Below are 14,193 nucleotides of genomic sequence, written 5' to 3' on the forward strand. Positions count from 1 at the left end.
TTAGTTGCCATTCATCTAATCACTCTTCATAACATTCTGGAGTATATGCAAATTGCCATTATAAAAACTAAGGCAGCAGACTGTGAAAATTAATATTTGTGTCATTCTCAAAACTTTTGGCCACGGCTTTATATCCACAGACCTTGCTGCCATTTGATTGGCTGTCTCCCCGGCCAATTCCAGTCAAATAAACAAAGAAATGAAAACCCAAAATTACAAAGTCCTTGTTGCTCCTTGCTTCATTCAGCACAAAGGAGGGGGGAGGAACCGATGTTCCTCCTTCTCCTCTGTGTGCTGCTGACCCAACCGCTTACAGAGGTCCTGGACTACCACATGGAGCGAGAGAGCCCAGGAATGGTGGTGGGAGGGGGTCCCACCTCCAAACCCTGTAAAGATGTATCAGGTGGCTGCACAGCTGCTCAGACCATTTTTTACAGTAAAACCCATTACCAGCTCTAAAAACGACACCAGCATGCAGCCATGATCCTGGTATAACTGCTTCCAGTCTAGGATGCTTATATGCATTCTCTAACACTTGTAATAATTGAAAATAGTTAGTCAGTAGAAATATGCTATTATGTCCCCATTAAATAGTAATCATTTCTGTAGTCTCTCAGGTTCTTATTTTCCAGCATAAAACAATGGATTGCATTAGTTAATAAAAGTTACATTGCTCCGTGGAAAATGTAATGCTGACCATACCCATGCAATTTTTATGCAACTTCAGACAGATTTCGAGTTTAAAGCTAAAGTTTAGCCATACTAAAAAAACATTCTCTTTAGCTTTAGTGAACTAAACTAGCTGTCTAGTATGTCCCATGTCGTGCACGTAACTAGATCCTTTAGACATTTTCACTCCGGGGATGTGTTGTCTTCTTCCTGTCGTTGAACATCCAGGACTGTGTAGGTAATAGTGTCAGGTCACCTGTGGCCAGGGGACAACTGTACCCTGTTGGAGGCAGGGGCGCAGTGCAAGGTAGTGAACCCAATAGCAGACTGCTGCGGATGGAACAGAACGTGAGCCCAAGATTCCCCAGGGCGCGGAGTCTAAGACCCAGCAGCTGTTCACCAGAGCCTCTAGTGGTGAGGATGGACTTGTCTGCAGCTGGGCCCAGGTCGCGGCCCCTGGGGTCCCCCAGGCCGCGCTCCATAGGGAGAGAAGGGAAGCAGCCACTAAGGACACACAGAATGGTGATGGGTAAACCGAGGTCGGGGTAACAGGCAGACAAGGGTAGTCAAGGGACAGGCCAAAGGTCAGGGTAACAGGCAAACAGGAATAGTCAGAGACAAGCCAAAGTCGATACACAGAAGAGTAGTTCAAGCACACGGCAAACAGGAAACTAACACTGTTGAATAGCAAAGCAGACCTGCAGTGCACTGGTTAATATAGACTTCCTGTGATGACCTGGGCGGGGCAGGAACAGGAAGTAGAGGTGATAAAAAGGAACCAGAAATGCAGTCTGACCTCTAATACAGACATGAAGGGACAGGTAAGCTCACCAAGCTCTATTGCAAGTCCATGACAAATAGTCATCTGGGAAGTTGCTGTTAAAAAGTTACCAACAAGGAACCACTCCCTCTCCCTCCCTGCCTCCTCCTCCATTGAGAAATGTTCTTTCATTGCTTTCACTGCCTGTAACAAGAACTGCGAATGAGGGAGAGAATCTAGTGACTTATCAGAGTGCCCCTTTCACAGATAACGTTACATGCAGTGAAAAAAAAAGTTTTTGTCAATGAAGGAGGAGGGAGGAGGGGGCAGCTCCTGATCTTAGACGTTTTCGAAGCAACTTCACAAAAGACCCAAGGCTTTTAATCTCCAGAGAGCTGGAAGTTAAAGCGGTTGTAAACTCTATAAAAAAAAAAAATAAAAAAAAAAAACCTGCAAGACAAAGGCATAATGAGCTAGTATGCATCGCATACTAGCCCATTATGTGTAACTTACCTTAAAACGAAGCCCCGACACGGACCCCCGGACATCGCTGCGGGCGCTGCCATGGTCCCTCGTCGTCTCTTCCGGGTTCGGCGGCTCCGGCGCGCTGATTGGCCGGAAGAGACGGCTCCGGCGCGATGATTGGCCGGAGCCGCGATGACGTCACTCCCGCGCATGCGCGCGGGAGTGATTTTTCCGGCAAGCTCCCGGCAACTTAATTGAAGGTCCCCCGGACCTTCAGAGCGCATGCGCCGCTCGCGCGAGCGGCTGCATGCACTGTAAATATCTCCTAAACCGTGCTGGTTTAGGAGATATTATTTGTACCTACAGGTAAGCCTTATTATAGGCTTACCTGTAGGTAAAAGTGTCAAAAAGCGGGATACTACCGCTTTAAGAGACAGGAAGAGGACAGGGCATTCCTGCAGTGCAGATTTCTACAGGATCCAGTTGCCTGCATAGCCTGGGACATAGTTCCTTACATGTAAAGTAGCTCAGTAAAGCTAAAGAGGATTTTTTTTATAGGAAAAAATTTTAATGGATCAACACAACCTACCACTATCCCGAACATACAGATTTAAATACATAAAATGTTGCAGGTGGGTTGTCATGGACAATCTAAATTGGCTGCCACTCAACCAACAAATTCAATTCAAGATATTAACCATAAGCCCCCAGCTACATCACTAACCTGGTCTCAAAATACCAAGAAAATTGTTCTCTTTGTTCCTCCTGCTCTCTAGCTCCCTTGTCACCTCTTCTCATGCTCGCCCCTAGGACTTCTCCAGAGCCTTTCCCTCCTCTGGAATTCTCTACCTCAATCTGTCTGACTATCTCCTACTTTGTCCACTTTCAGACGATCCTTAAAAACACATTTCTTCAGAGAAGCCTATCTGGTCCCTACCTAACAACTGTACATTTATTTTCTCCATCAGCACACCCCCCCACAGTTGTTACCTCTTGTATCTCTTGACCCTCCCTCTTAGATTGTAAGCTCTAATGAGCAAGGCCATCTGATTCCTACTGTATTAAAGTGTATTATAGTTGTACTGTCTACTCAAAAGTCGTAAAGCGCTGCGTAAACAGTGGGCGCTATATAAATCCTGTATAATTATAATAATAATCACTTCTGTGCTCAAAGTCTTTTTTTAAAAAGTTTTAAAAAGCCAAAGCACATACATTTTTCATTCCTTTTATTATAGCTATAAATCAAATTTTAGGCAGGCCATAAATGGTGCGAAATTCTTTCCTGCAACCAACAGGCGGGGGGAAGCCGCCCCTGATGGGAGAAGACAGAGATTATTCCTAGCAGCTATAGCAGCTGCCAGCAATAATCACAAGTGAATCCAGCAGCCTGGTTGTACCCAAGTTGATTCATCGATCACGTTGGCATATTTTGACTGCCCACACGCCGTTCAAATCTCAGCTGATTCCTGCTGAATGGGCCAAGATGTGAACCATCTATGGCCGACATTAAAACCAGGTGGAATTGTTAGAAAATATGCATGTACACCAGTGTTGACAGCCTGCCAGACTGAAATCTACTGACACGACACCCAAAATTTACTGGCATTTTCAAAAGTTACAAACTGACAGTTTTAAGTAAAAAATTCAGTATTTAGGCTACAAACAAATACAATATGCAATTAGCAATGTGATTTAAGGTAGATATTAAGGCAAAAAACATATTTCTTATTTTATTTTCGACATAGTAAGTAAGTAGCTCAGGGACAGGACTCAGGAGGGCAAGAAATTAGAATGGGCAGGCACACACACATGAAATTGACTCTCACAGTGACACTGACAGTAGTGTGCAACACGACATGTCCCCTCCTGAGTCACAGTGACAGTCCCTCTCTATGCCAGGTGATCCCTTCAGTCCACTCCAGTTCAAACAGCACTGACAGTCCCACAGACCAGCACACTAGGCTCCGGCCGCTCGGCTCAGCTCCGGCCGCTCAGCTCCCTTGCACCATGACATCACAAGATACGCTCAGGCACCACCTCCGCCAGACCCACTCCCACCAGCGCCGCCCAAACTCACTGTAGCAGGCATTCAGGTAGTCTCTGCCAGTTCTGGATGAGAGCTGAGGGTCACAGCCATATTTTTTACTGCCAACCTTTTCTTGTCACTGGCACTTACTGGCAGGAGAAAAGTGTCAAAAAGTGTGAAAACAGTGTCGATGGCCAGGCATCTTACATGCTCATGAGTGTCCCAGATACAGAAGATTCTTGATCATGGTTTATTGAGACATATCTTTTCACATAAACATGTTGTACATGCTAAAACAGGGAGGAAGAGGGGAGCTGCAAATTATTAAGTATTTTAAAAATACCAATTACCAATAAGATATATAGTCACTTACTGGAGATCTTGCTCTGAGGTCCACATTAGGGAGCATTGGATACTGAAGAAAGGAAAGACACTGCACCAGGTGTATAGTGTGTGGTGATTGCCAGGAGATAGGATATCCAGTAGAGTGCTGGCCCCGGCCTGCCTCCGTGGGAAAACTTGTAGGAAAAGAATTAGCCGCACATCCAGGGATTCCAATAGGTTTCAAATACCTTTATTTCCAAAAAGTTGCAAGTGATGACACCAAAGACACCAGCATGAAGTTGGTGTCTTTGGTGTCATCACTTGCAACTTTTTGGAAATAAAGGTATTTGAAACCTATTGCAATCCCTGGATGTGCGGCTAATTCTTTTCCTACTTAGGGAGCATTGGCATTTAGGTCCACCAGCCCACCAAATCGTATTTGTACTGACCCGGGTTCATATGCCCCTTGCCCCCTGGCTCAGGCCTCCCCTGACTATAGCGCACTAGTGTACCCCTTTCCCTTTAGCTGGTATTCATTGATCTGAGCACATCCTTTTTCTTACAGATTTGTAAAGCAGAAAAGGTCATTTCAAATATGTCCACTTTAGTCTTCTTGCTGTGTCTTTAATGCAAAAAACCTGATGTATTGACCAGTAGAGATGGGCTTAATGACCCCCTGTTTGGTTTACAGTAGAAGTCCCAGATAGGGTAAAAATTCTAACCCGGTTAGTGAACCACATTGAAGTCTATAGGAGCCAAACATGAAAAATCAAAAGTGCCCATTTTGAAGGCTTATATAAGTAATTGGCCATAAAAGGGGTATTGGGGTACCAGTACTGTCCTGGGGGACATGTATCAATGTCAAACATGTTTTTTAAAAAAATATTTTTTTCAGCAGCAGTGATTTAATGATGCTTAAAGTGCAATAATAAAAATGAAAAATTATCTTAAATATAGTGCGTGGAGGGTCCCCTTAGTCTGCCTGTAATGTGGCACATCTGTACATCTCTACCTTGTATATAACATGCTGCAGCAATGACATTTCTAAAGAAAAATAAATTGAGTCAAATCACATTTTGACTCAGGGTTGCAAAAAAGTAAAGGAAAAAAAACGTTGGGTCTGGTATGGATTTGAAGGGGAACCCCACGCCGTTTTTTTTGTTTGTTTTTTTTTACATTTTGCTCCCCCCCAAAATCCATGCCAGACCCTTATCTGAGCAGGCAGTCTGGCAGGTCAGGAAAGGGGGGCGAGCAAGCACCCTCCCTCCTGAACCATACCAAGCCACATGCCCTCAACATGGGGGGTGCTTTTGGGGCGGGGGGCTCCGCATGTTGATGGGGACAAGGGTCTCTTTCCGACAAACCTGGCTTTGGTTGTCGGGATCTGGGTTCGGGAGGCTTATCAGAATCTGGAAGCCCCCTTTAACAAGGGAGCCCCCAGAACCCACCCCCCCATGTGAATTGGTACCTCTACCCATTCACCAAAAAGTGTACAAAAAAAATAAAAACAGGAGACAGGTTTTTGACAAATTCTTTATTAAAAAATAAAAAGGATATGTCCTTCGATGTAAAACCATCGTCACTTCTGCCGCCCGCCAAACTGGAAAAAATAAAAAATAACGCTTCACCTTTTAGGACGGCCACCTGCTGAATGCCTCCTCCGTTCTTTGACAGTTCTTATATAGGTAAGGGCAGGCCCACCTGGCAACACCACCCGGAGGCCCTGCCCCCTTGTGACGTCACCGGTCCAGTATCACCGACCCAGCAAACACTTGTCTCCTCTTATTTTTTTTTGGTACACTTTTATGGTGAATGGGTAGGGGTACCCCTATCTATTCACATAGGGGCAGCCGGATCTGGGGGCCCCCTTGTTAAAGGGGGCTTCCTGGTTCTGATAAGCCCCCCCGCCCCAAAGCACCACTTAAGTGTAGGGCATGTGGCCTGGTGTGGTTCAGGAGAGGTGGGTGGATCACTTGTCTCTCTTTCCTGACCTGCCAGGCTGCATGCCCTGTTCTATATGGATTTTAGGGGGGCCACGATGTTTTTTTTTTGTTTACTTTTTAACCCATTAACAGCTGATGTTAAGGACACCACAGCCCGCTGCCCGGCCCCGCCCCTTAACTACCAGCTAACACTGCACCCTGATTGGGCAAAGCTTTGCCCAATCAGGATGTAGAATGCACTGTGCATTGCACAATGCATTGCAGGGTGTTCAGCAAATGATCGAACAGGGAAATGTTCGCCCAACACTATTGACCAGTATAGTTCCAAAGCCATTTCACATTTCAGCTTTGTTTCTATTAATTCAACAAAAACGAATCATACAGCAGTCATCCATTACTTTTAGGAATAACAAGTTAGGATTTCTTTTGTTGATGTATTGTTCCAAGAGTTATTGAATTGTCTATATACTTTGGGGACAAAAGAAGTAAAAATACACATTCTTTTCCAGTTTAAACAGTAAGAATGTTACTATAGATATAAAGTTAAAATTTTAATGTGATTTGCCCTGTTTTGTTTCTGGTACAAAGCTTTGTTAAGTCAGTTACATATGAAATTTATGCATCTTTTTTTAATGTCATGTTTCATGTTGCAAATGCATTTTGATATCACCTATTCTACAAAAAAATAAACAAAAACAATGTTTTTTACAAACCGTATTATTTTTAAATTGGCTGAAAAGCTAGCAAAGTAGAGCAAGGGAAAGGGACTTAGTTCATTTACTACCACCAAATAGGAATGATAAGGAGTTAATTAGGTGTTAGATAGAAAAACTTTTAACAAAACAAATTACATTTTTTTTTTTTTTTTCCTTTTGTTTCAGCCACTCCTGTGTAAAAATAAATACATTGTTATTATCTGCTCCTGACAGCTGCAACTAAAATGGTTAATTTTAGTAGAGCACTGATGCCATAACTCCTGCTACACTGTTGAACTGACAGTGGGTCCCAGCAGCTACACCCACTGGTGTGCAATCTAGGGTGTACACAAATTGGAAAAAGCATCAGAAGTGAAATGTTTCTTTGCCCCGCTTGCTGCCGCCATTAGTACACATTCCCACCAGCCTGGTACGAGTATTAGTGCATGATGCATTGCCTATTAACTTGTGTTGCAATGCAGGTGCACTGGGCGAGGGTGCATTGACATGCCATTCAGAATGAAAAGCACTAAAGCGTGCAATGCTCATTGCCGCGCATTATCGCAGCACACTGATGTGCTCAGAAATGGCAATCCAAATTTCTCTCCTGGGTATGTTGGACTCTCATTTCTGTTTTTACCTCTCAGTTTCAGTTAAGGGTGGTTTCGTTGAAAAGCAAAGGCATTATAGCAATAGCGATATATTAAATAATTACAACGGGCAGTTATCATAGCGTTCAGAGTCCATATTGCACTGGCTATCATTAGTACAGTGAACCCTGATTAGTTGAAATGGGATACTGGACTTTGCAGTTTGCTCCTTGCTTTATTTATAGAACAAGCCTAAAGGCAGCATTGAGAAAGGATGGGTGGCACAAAAGTGGCAACACAAGGAATTTAAAGTTTGGCAACTCTTGTTTTTATCAGCACTTCATTACCTATTTCACAACAAGCTACACACCAGTATTTTTTTTTATACTGCTTATTCTATTTGGAAATATATTTGATATTTTACTTTCTTTTAGCATGTGCACAATAATCATATTTTGTATGTGCCTAAAGTGTAATATTTTGTATGATTTATGTAATACCTCTTTGTTTCCTAGCTATTTGTGAAGGCAACTTTACATGCAAGGAGAATGAGGTCTGTGTCAGGCCCAATGAGTGTCGTTGTCGTCATGGATACTTTGGTGCCAATTGTGAAACAAGTAGGTATTGCCCTTTTAATCATATTTCTACTTGAATGTGTCACATAGGTCTTTTTTACAATGTGTGTTCTAACAGAAAATGACATGATTAATAGAAATTTTGGTTCATTGTGTATCCTTTTCATATTTGTATTTGCAGGGATGTACAGTTCCTTTTTAACACTAATTATCTTAGTATATATTGCACAGTGTACAACTGTAACATTTTTCTAGGTAAAGCAATTAGAGTAACATCAACAAAATGACACCTTTACTTGGTTTCATTATTATAAACCTATGGGGTTGATTTACTAAAGGCAAATGTGAAGTTTAAATATATTGATCCTGCGAGCTACTATCTATGAAGTTAAGTGAATTTAAGCTGCTAGCATTGTTCACAATCCCACTCATGTGCTAACTAAATCAATACACAATAAATGCTGCGCTATGTGAATGCTAAATGGCTGTACAATCAGAATATAACAATATTAAAATAATATTAAAAAGTGCATAAATATAGTGGAAAATTGCCCAACATATAGTGCAATATTGTCCAACATAAATGTGCAATCACCATATAATAACGAAAAAAAAAATTAAGAAAAACACACAGTGCTTGATCCACCATGCAATTCCTTCTCAGTGCAAAAAAACAATAGTGTGCCACCTCAATGTCCTCCTCCCCACCAGGAGTATTCCCACCTGGGGTAAAGTGATTGCTGCGATTAAGCGTGATCGAAACTAGGCATAGACCGATATGGTTTTTTCAGGGCCGATACTTATATTTTGTAGATAAAAAGTTGGTGCGCTAAACTTATAAATTTCACAAATTAACAATGCATACAATTATGAAAATATTGTGAAAAATTCTAAAATATAAGTCCATTCTCATTGTGACAACGTGCAAATGAATAAACTTGAAGTGACTTGAAACAAAATGTGAATCCTGTAACTTGATTAAATATTTGTGACCACCACGTGGACCTCCTATCTCGGTGGAAGTCTCGTAAGAGGATACGCGTCAGAGAGGAGGCGTGTCGCGCCGTCACTCACGTCATCCCGTCGTCCGTTGCTGCAGCCGGGCACGGGAGCGTTCCTGTATCACAATTTGATCAATGCCTGTGATCGCTCAGAGATATGTAAGTGCAATTGTTATATCTTTTATAAATAAATCGGGGGTAATGCACTATTGGTCCTCTTGCATTCTTTACATATCTTTTGCGGAGCTATAAAGAGACACTATACTTTGTATGGGGATCGCCGACCAAGCAGACAGCCTATGTTCTGGAGTGAGGAGACACATTCCTACGCTCAACCAAATTGACATCTGGTAAGCGGCTTGTACACACACTTCGGGTGAAGCTGCATGGGGATTGAGTGGTCATTTTTACATGTATACTCACGCATAAATATGTCTATCTGGTAAGAAGAACAGCCTGTCGGTGGTGGGGATCGCTTCACGTGGTGGTCACAAATATTTAATCAAGTTACAGGATTCACATTTTGTTTCAAGTCACTTCAAGTTTATTCATTTGCACGTTGTCACAATGAGAATGGACTTATATTTTTGAATTTTTCACAATATTTTCATAATTGTATGCATTGTTAATTTGTGAAATTTATAAGTTTAGCGCACCAACTTTTTATCTACATTCAATTTACCCACACATCTTGGTAGCAGCTTTACGCACGTTTATCAGCGCACCTTTATTTTTTCAGATACTTATATTTTGGCCATTGCATATCGGTATCGGCCGATATGGGCTGATATTTTTTACATTTAAAGTTTTGAAAAATAAAGACAATTTTTGACACAAATCTGATACTGAACATGTTAATTTTTGTTTAATGCTTAATGGCTGGCTTGCTGGCACCCTGTGGTGGATGGCTGGCTATCTGGCACCCTGTGGGTGGGTGGCTGGCACCCTGTGGTGGGTGGCTGGCTTGCTGGCACCCTGTGGTGGATGGCTGGCTGGCTGGCTGACTGGCACCCTGTAGTGGATGGTTGGCTGGCTGGCACCCTGTGGTAGGTGGGTGGTTGGCACAGGGGCTGAGGGCGGCTGGCTGGTACAGGGCCTGTGGGCGGCTGACTGGTACAGTGCCTGTGGCTGGCTGGTACAGGGCCTGTGGGTGGCTGGCTGTCTGGCACCCTGTGGTAGGTGGCTGGTTGGCTGGCACCCTGTGGTGGGTGGGTGGATGGCTGGCACAGGGGCTGTGGGTGGTTGGTACAGGGCCTGTGGGTGGCTGGCTGGCTGGTACAGTACCTGTGGGTGGCTGGTACAGGGCCTGTGGGTGGCTGGCTGGCTGATACAGTGCCTGTGGCTGGCTGGTGCAGGGCCTCTGGGTGGCTGGCTGGTGCAGGGACGGTGGGTGGCTGGCTGGCTCGCTGGTACAGTGCCTGTGGCTGGCTGGTACAGGGCCTGTGGATGTGGGTGGCTGGCTGGCACCGGGCTGCTGTGGGTTGGTGTATGGCTGTGATACACTCCCGCGAGACTAGTCCTGACTCCAGACGAGGCTGTCCAAGGTGAGGGAGGTGGCCTAAGAAGGCAGAATGACGTCACAAAAATTTTGGCAATATCGGACAGTTCCAGGGCCGATACTGATATATCGGGGAAATCGCATATCGGCCCCCAATATATCTGCCTTGCCAATAATCGGTCTATCCCTAATCCAAACCAGCTTTTTAGCCCACTGTTGGCTATATCCAACTTCTCCAAACTCCTTCTAGGTTCCTCTCTTTACGGATTGTAGTATCCCGAATTATTGAATGAAAGATAAGAAAAGCCAATACTGCTTATACCCTTTTAAAAATTGGATTTATAAAAAATAATCAAAGGGTGCTCACTCTTTACAGGTGCTTGCAGCGCACCAAACCAACACAAGCGTTCACAAGCCAAAGATACATCATTTTTGGGACAATCCAGTGTAAAGAGCAGCCTTACAAACAGACCTAGCCTCCAGCTCCACGTTGGTTCCTAGGTGTTGTTACCGTCCTGGCCAAGGGGAGGGGTTTTTACTGTGTTGTTTGATTTTTGTAATACACAAATCATGTCAGGTACACATTTAGTCCAAATATTGAAAAAGTCTCACATATGTGGTATCTCCATACTCAAGATGAGTAGCCGAATGTGTTTTAGGGTGTAATTCTAAGTGTGGGAAACACCTTATGAAATTGACTACTTGGTGTAAAAGAAAATGATCTGCAGCATCCAAAAACTTGTGGCAAAAAATAAAATCTTCAAAAGACTCACCATGACTTCTAGCAAATACTGTGGGAAGTCTGCTTTCAAAAATGTAGTGTTTTTGTGGGTATTTCTACTGTTCTAGAATTTCAGATGCGTAATTTATGCCCCTTGAATGCCTGCTCCTTGGATTTTGGGCCGCTTTGTGGGTAGCCAGAGAAAACGAGACACATATGGTATCCCCATACTCAGGAAGAGCAAGAATGTGTTTTAGGGTGTAATTGTAACTATGCCCATTCTGTGTTTGAAATGATATCGTTGTGAAATAAAATCTCAAATTTTATTTACTTTCTTCCATTTTCAAAACAAAAGTTACAAAAATGCTACCATGCCTCTTACTAAATACCTTAGGGCAGGCATGTCCAACCTGCGGCCTGAGGGCCACATGCGGCCTGGAACTGTAGCCAATGTGGCCCACTGCCCCCTGACAATTTTTATTTTTTTCTGGGGAGGAAGAAAGTCAAGTCGGGGGCAAGGCCACAGCGGCTTCCAACCAACTGTAGGCAGAGGCTGCAACTGCATTGGATGGGCACGTACTGGTGAGGCTGCATTGGATGGGCATGCACTGGTGAGGCTGCATTGGATGGGCACTGATCAAGCTGTATTGGATGGGCATGCACTGTGAGGCTGCATTGGATGGGCACTGATCAGGCTGCATTGGATGGGCACGCACTGGTGAAGCTGCATTGGATGGGCACTGTTTAGGCTGCATTGGATGGGCACGCACTGGTGAAGCTGCATTGGATGGGCACTGTTTAGGCTGCATTGCCATGCGATCTACTAGGCTGCAAGTGCCATGCGATCTCCCGGCTGCTGCGGGAGACTTAGGATGTCTGCAGTCAGTGACAGAGCCGCTGCGTCCTGTATAGTTCCGGCAGTGTCACAGGCGGAGTGATATGAAATGCACTCCGCCTGTGACAGGAGCCATACAGGAAGAAGCGGCTCTGCTCTCTACTGCAGCCGCTGCTTCCTCCAGCAGTACCCACATGACCAGCATTTCCCGCCAGCATTACCCACCAGCAGTAACTGCCAGCAGTAACCGCACCAGCAGTACCCGCCAGCAGTAACCACCAGTAGTCTGCAAAATAAGTAGAAAAGGTATGTGCATCAGCATGTGTAAATTGTTGCAATATGTTTTTTAATAAGTAGTTGTGTTTTGTCATAATATGTCATGTCCTTGTTCATACATGTATGAATAAGGACAGGACATTTTCCGGCTGCCTAAGTCATATGTGCTAGGGGTGCAACTATCCCCCAGCACATAACTGTAAATATCCCAGCATGTGCAGTGTTTCTGACTCCTACCACCATTACCACTTCAAATCACTGAGGTGGTCATGATGGTTAGAGTGTTCCTTTAATATCTCTCAGAAGAAGTAAACCTCTGTATAATAATTCCATTTCAATGGTCATCCTCTAGTTGTGTTACATTTAGTGTGGAGGGGGGCGAGACGGCGCGGGAAGAGCGCGGCGGCGTTTTATTACTTATATACCTTAACTATAGTATATATTTAATATGCGGCCCGAGAAAATTTCTCTACACTCAATGTGGCCCAGAGAAGCCAAAAGGTTGGACACCCATGATATAAAGCATCCCCCAGCTATGGCGTGAGGTGTGGTCATCTGTACACCTGGATAGGAAGGGTGGCGGCATATAGAGGAACCGATCTCCTCCATTCTTCTCCTGCAGCTGCTGAAAGCCCACTTCTCCTCCTCTGCCTCCCACAGGCGTTCAGTGGCTACAGGAGGAAAATGGATAGGATCGGTTCCTCCACATGCCACTGTGCCCCTCTTATTCTGCTTCTTTCTGCTGCCTCTGAGCTTCTATGATCTCTCCTGGCCCCCCTTACTCTCCCCTTGCCACCCTTGTCCCCCGCAGCTTTGCCGGGTTCCCCCCTCCCCTTTCTCACTGGCTACTGTGAGGAATGTGTCATGCTGGAGAGCAGGAAATGGGCTGGTAAATGGCACATCCCTTTCTTGAATGAATAGGGTCAGTGATCACTACCAATCACTGATTCTGTCCATTCATAACTGAAACATAGTAAACTGTGTTTACTATGCTTCAGTTTGCGAATGAGTCGGAAGCTCTGTACAGCTGAGACCCTCAATCTCAGTTCTCTGTCTCAAAGGTGAAACATCTGAGGTCTGTTTAGACCCCTAATATTTCACCAAACCACTCCCTCCAACGGTGCTCCTAAAAAAATAGTAAAAAATAATAAAAAATATTTAAAGAATAAATAAAATGGTAAAAAAATAGAATAAAATAAAATAATAAAAATAAAAAACTATTGTCACCAGTGGCAGAACTACCAGTGTCCCAAAGGTTGCACTTGCGCCTGGGTCCTGGCATTCTGCCACCAAACTCAGAGGGAAGGGCCTCAGCCGGGGGTCCAGGAGGCCCTTTGTGGTTTCTAGCACTGGGGCCCTGAAAGTTCTTGTTATTCCTCTGCAGACGGTGCATGTGTAACACAATAATTTACCATGAGTACTGTATGCATGCAGAACATTGAAAATTCAGCAGTACTGTATTATTTTTGTTATTATTATATAATTATTTTTAAACAGTTTTTTTTATATCGCCAACAGTTTACTCAATGCTTTACAACATAAGGACAGACAGTACAATTACAATACATTTTATTATTATAGAAATCAGAGGGCCCTGCTCATTGGATAATGAGGAAGAAATGTGTACATTGTTTGTTCCAGATCATTATTGCAAAGTATTAAAGGAGTAGTATAGCCAAAGCTCGTTTGGCTGTACTTCTGTGGATCACAGGAGTGCAGTTCATTCTGCACTCCTATGACCTCTTCTGAACAGACAGCGGGCTAAAGTCCACTGTTGGCTGATGTCACAGAGCAGGTCCAGGCTCAGGAAAGATC

The 14,193-nt window shown here is 44.0% G+C and overlaps 1 protein-coding gene across 1 annotated transcript in view; it reads left to right on the plus strand.

Annotated features, from left to right (window-relative positions):
- Positions 1 to 14,193, plus strand: part of SCARF2 (scavenger receptor class F member 2) — a 296,810-nt gene that overhangs the window by 155,670 nt on the left and 126,947 nt on the right. Inside the window, exon 3 of the mRNA XM_082248278.1 lies at positions 7,988 to 8,089. Coding sequence (XP_082104404.1) covers positions 7,988 to 8,089 — 102 coding nt within the window. The remainder of the gene's footprint in view (positions 1 to 7,987; positions 8,090 to 14,193) is intronic.

This window comes from Pelophylax lessonae, assembly GCF_965119305.1.
Source record: "Pelophylax lessonae genome assembly, chromosome: 1".
Taxonomy (NCBI): domain Eukaryota; kingdom Metazoa; phylum Chordata; class Amphibia; order Anura; family Ranidae; genus Pelophylax; species Pelophylax lessonae.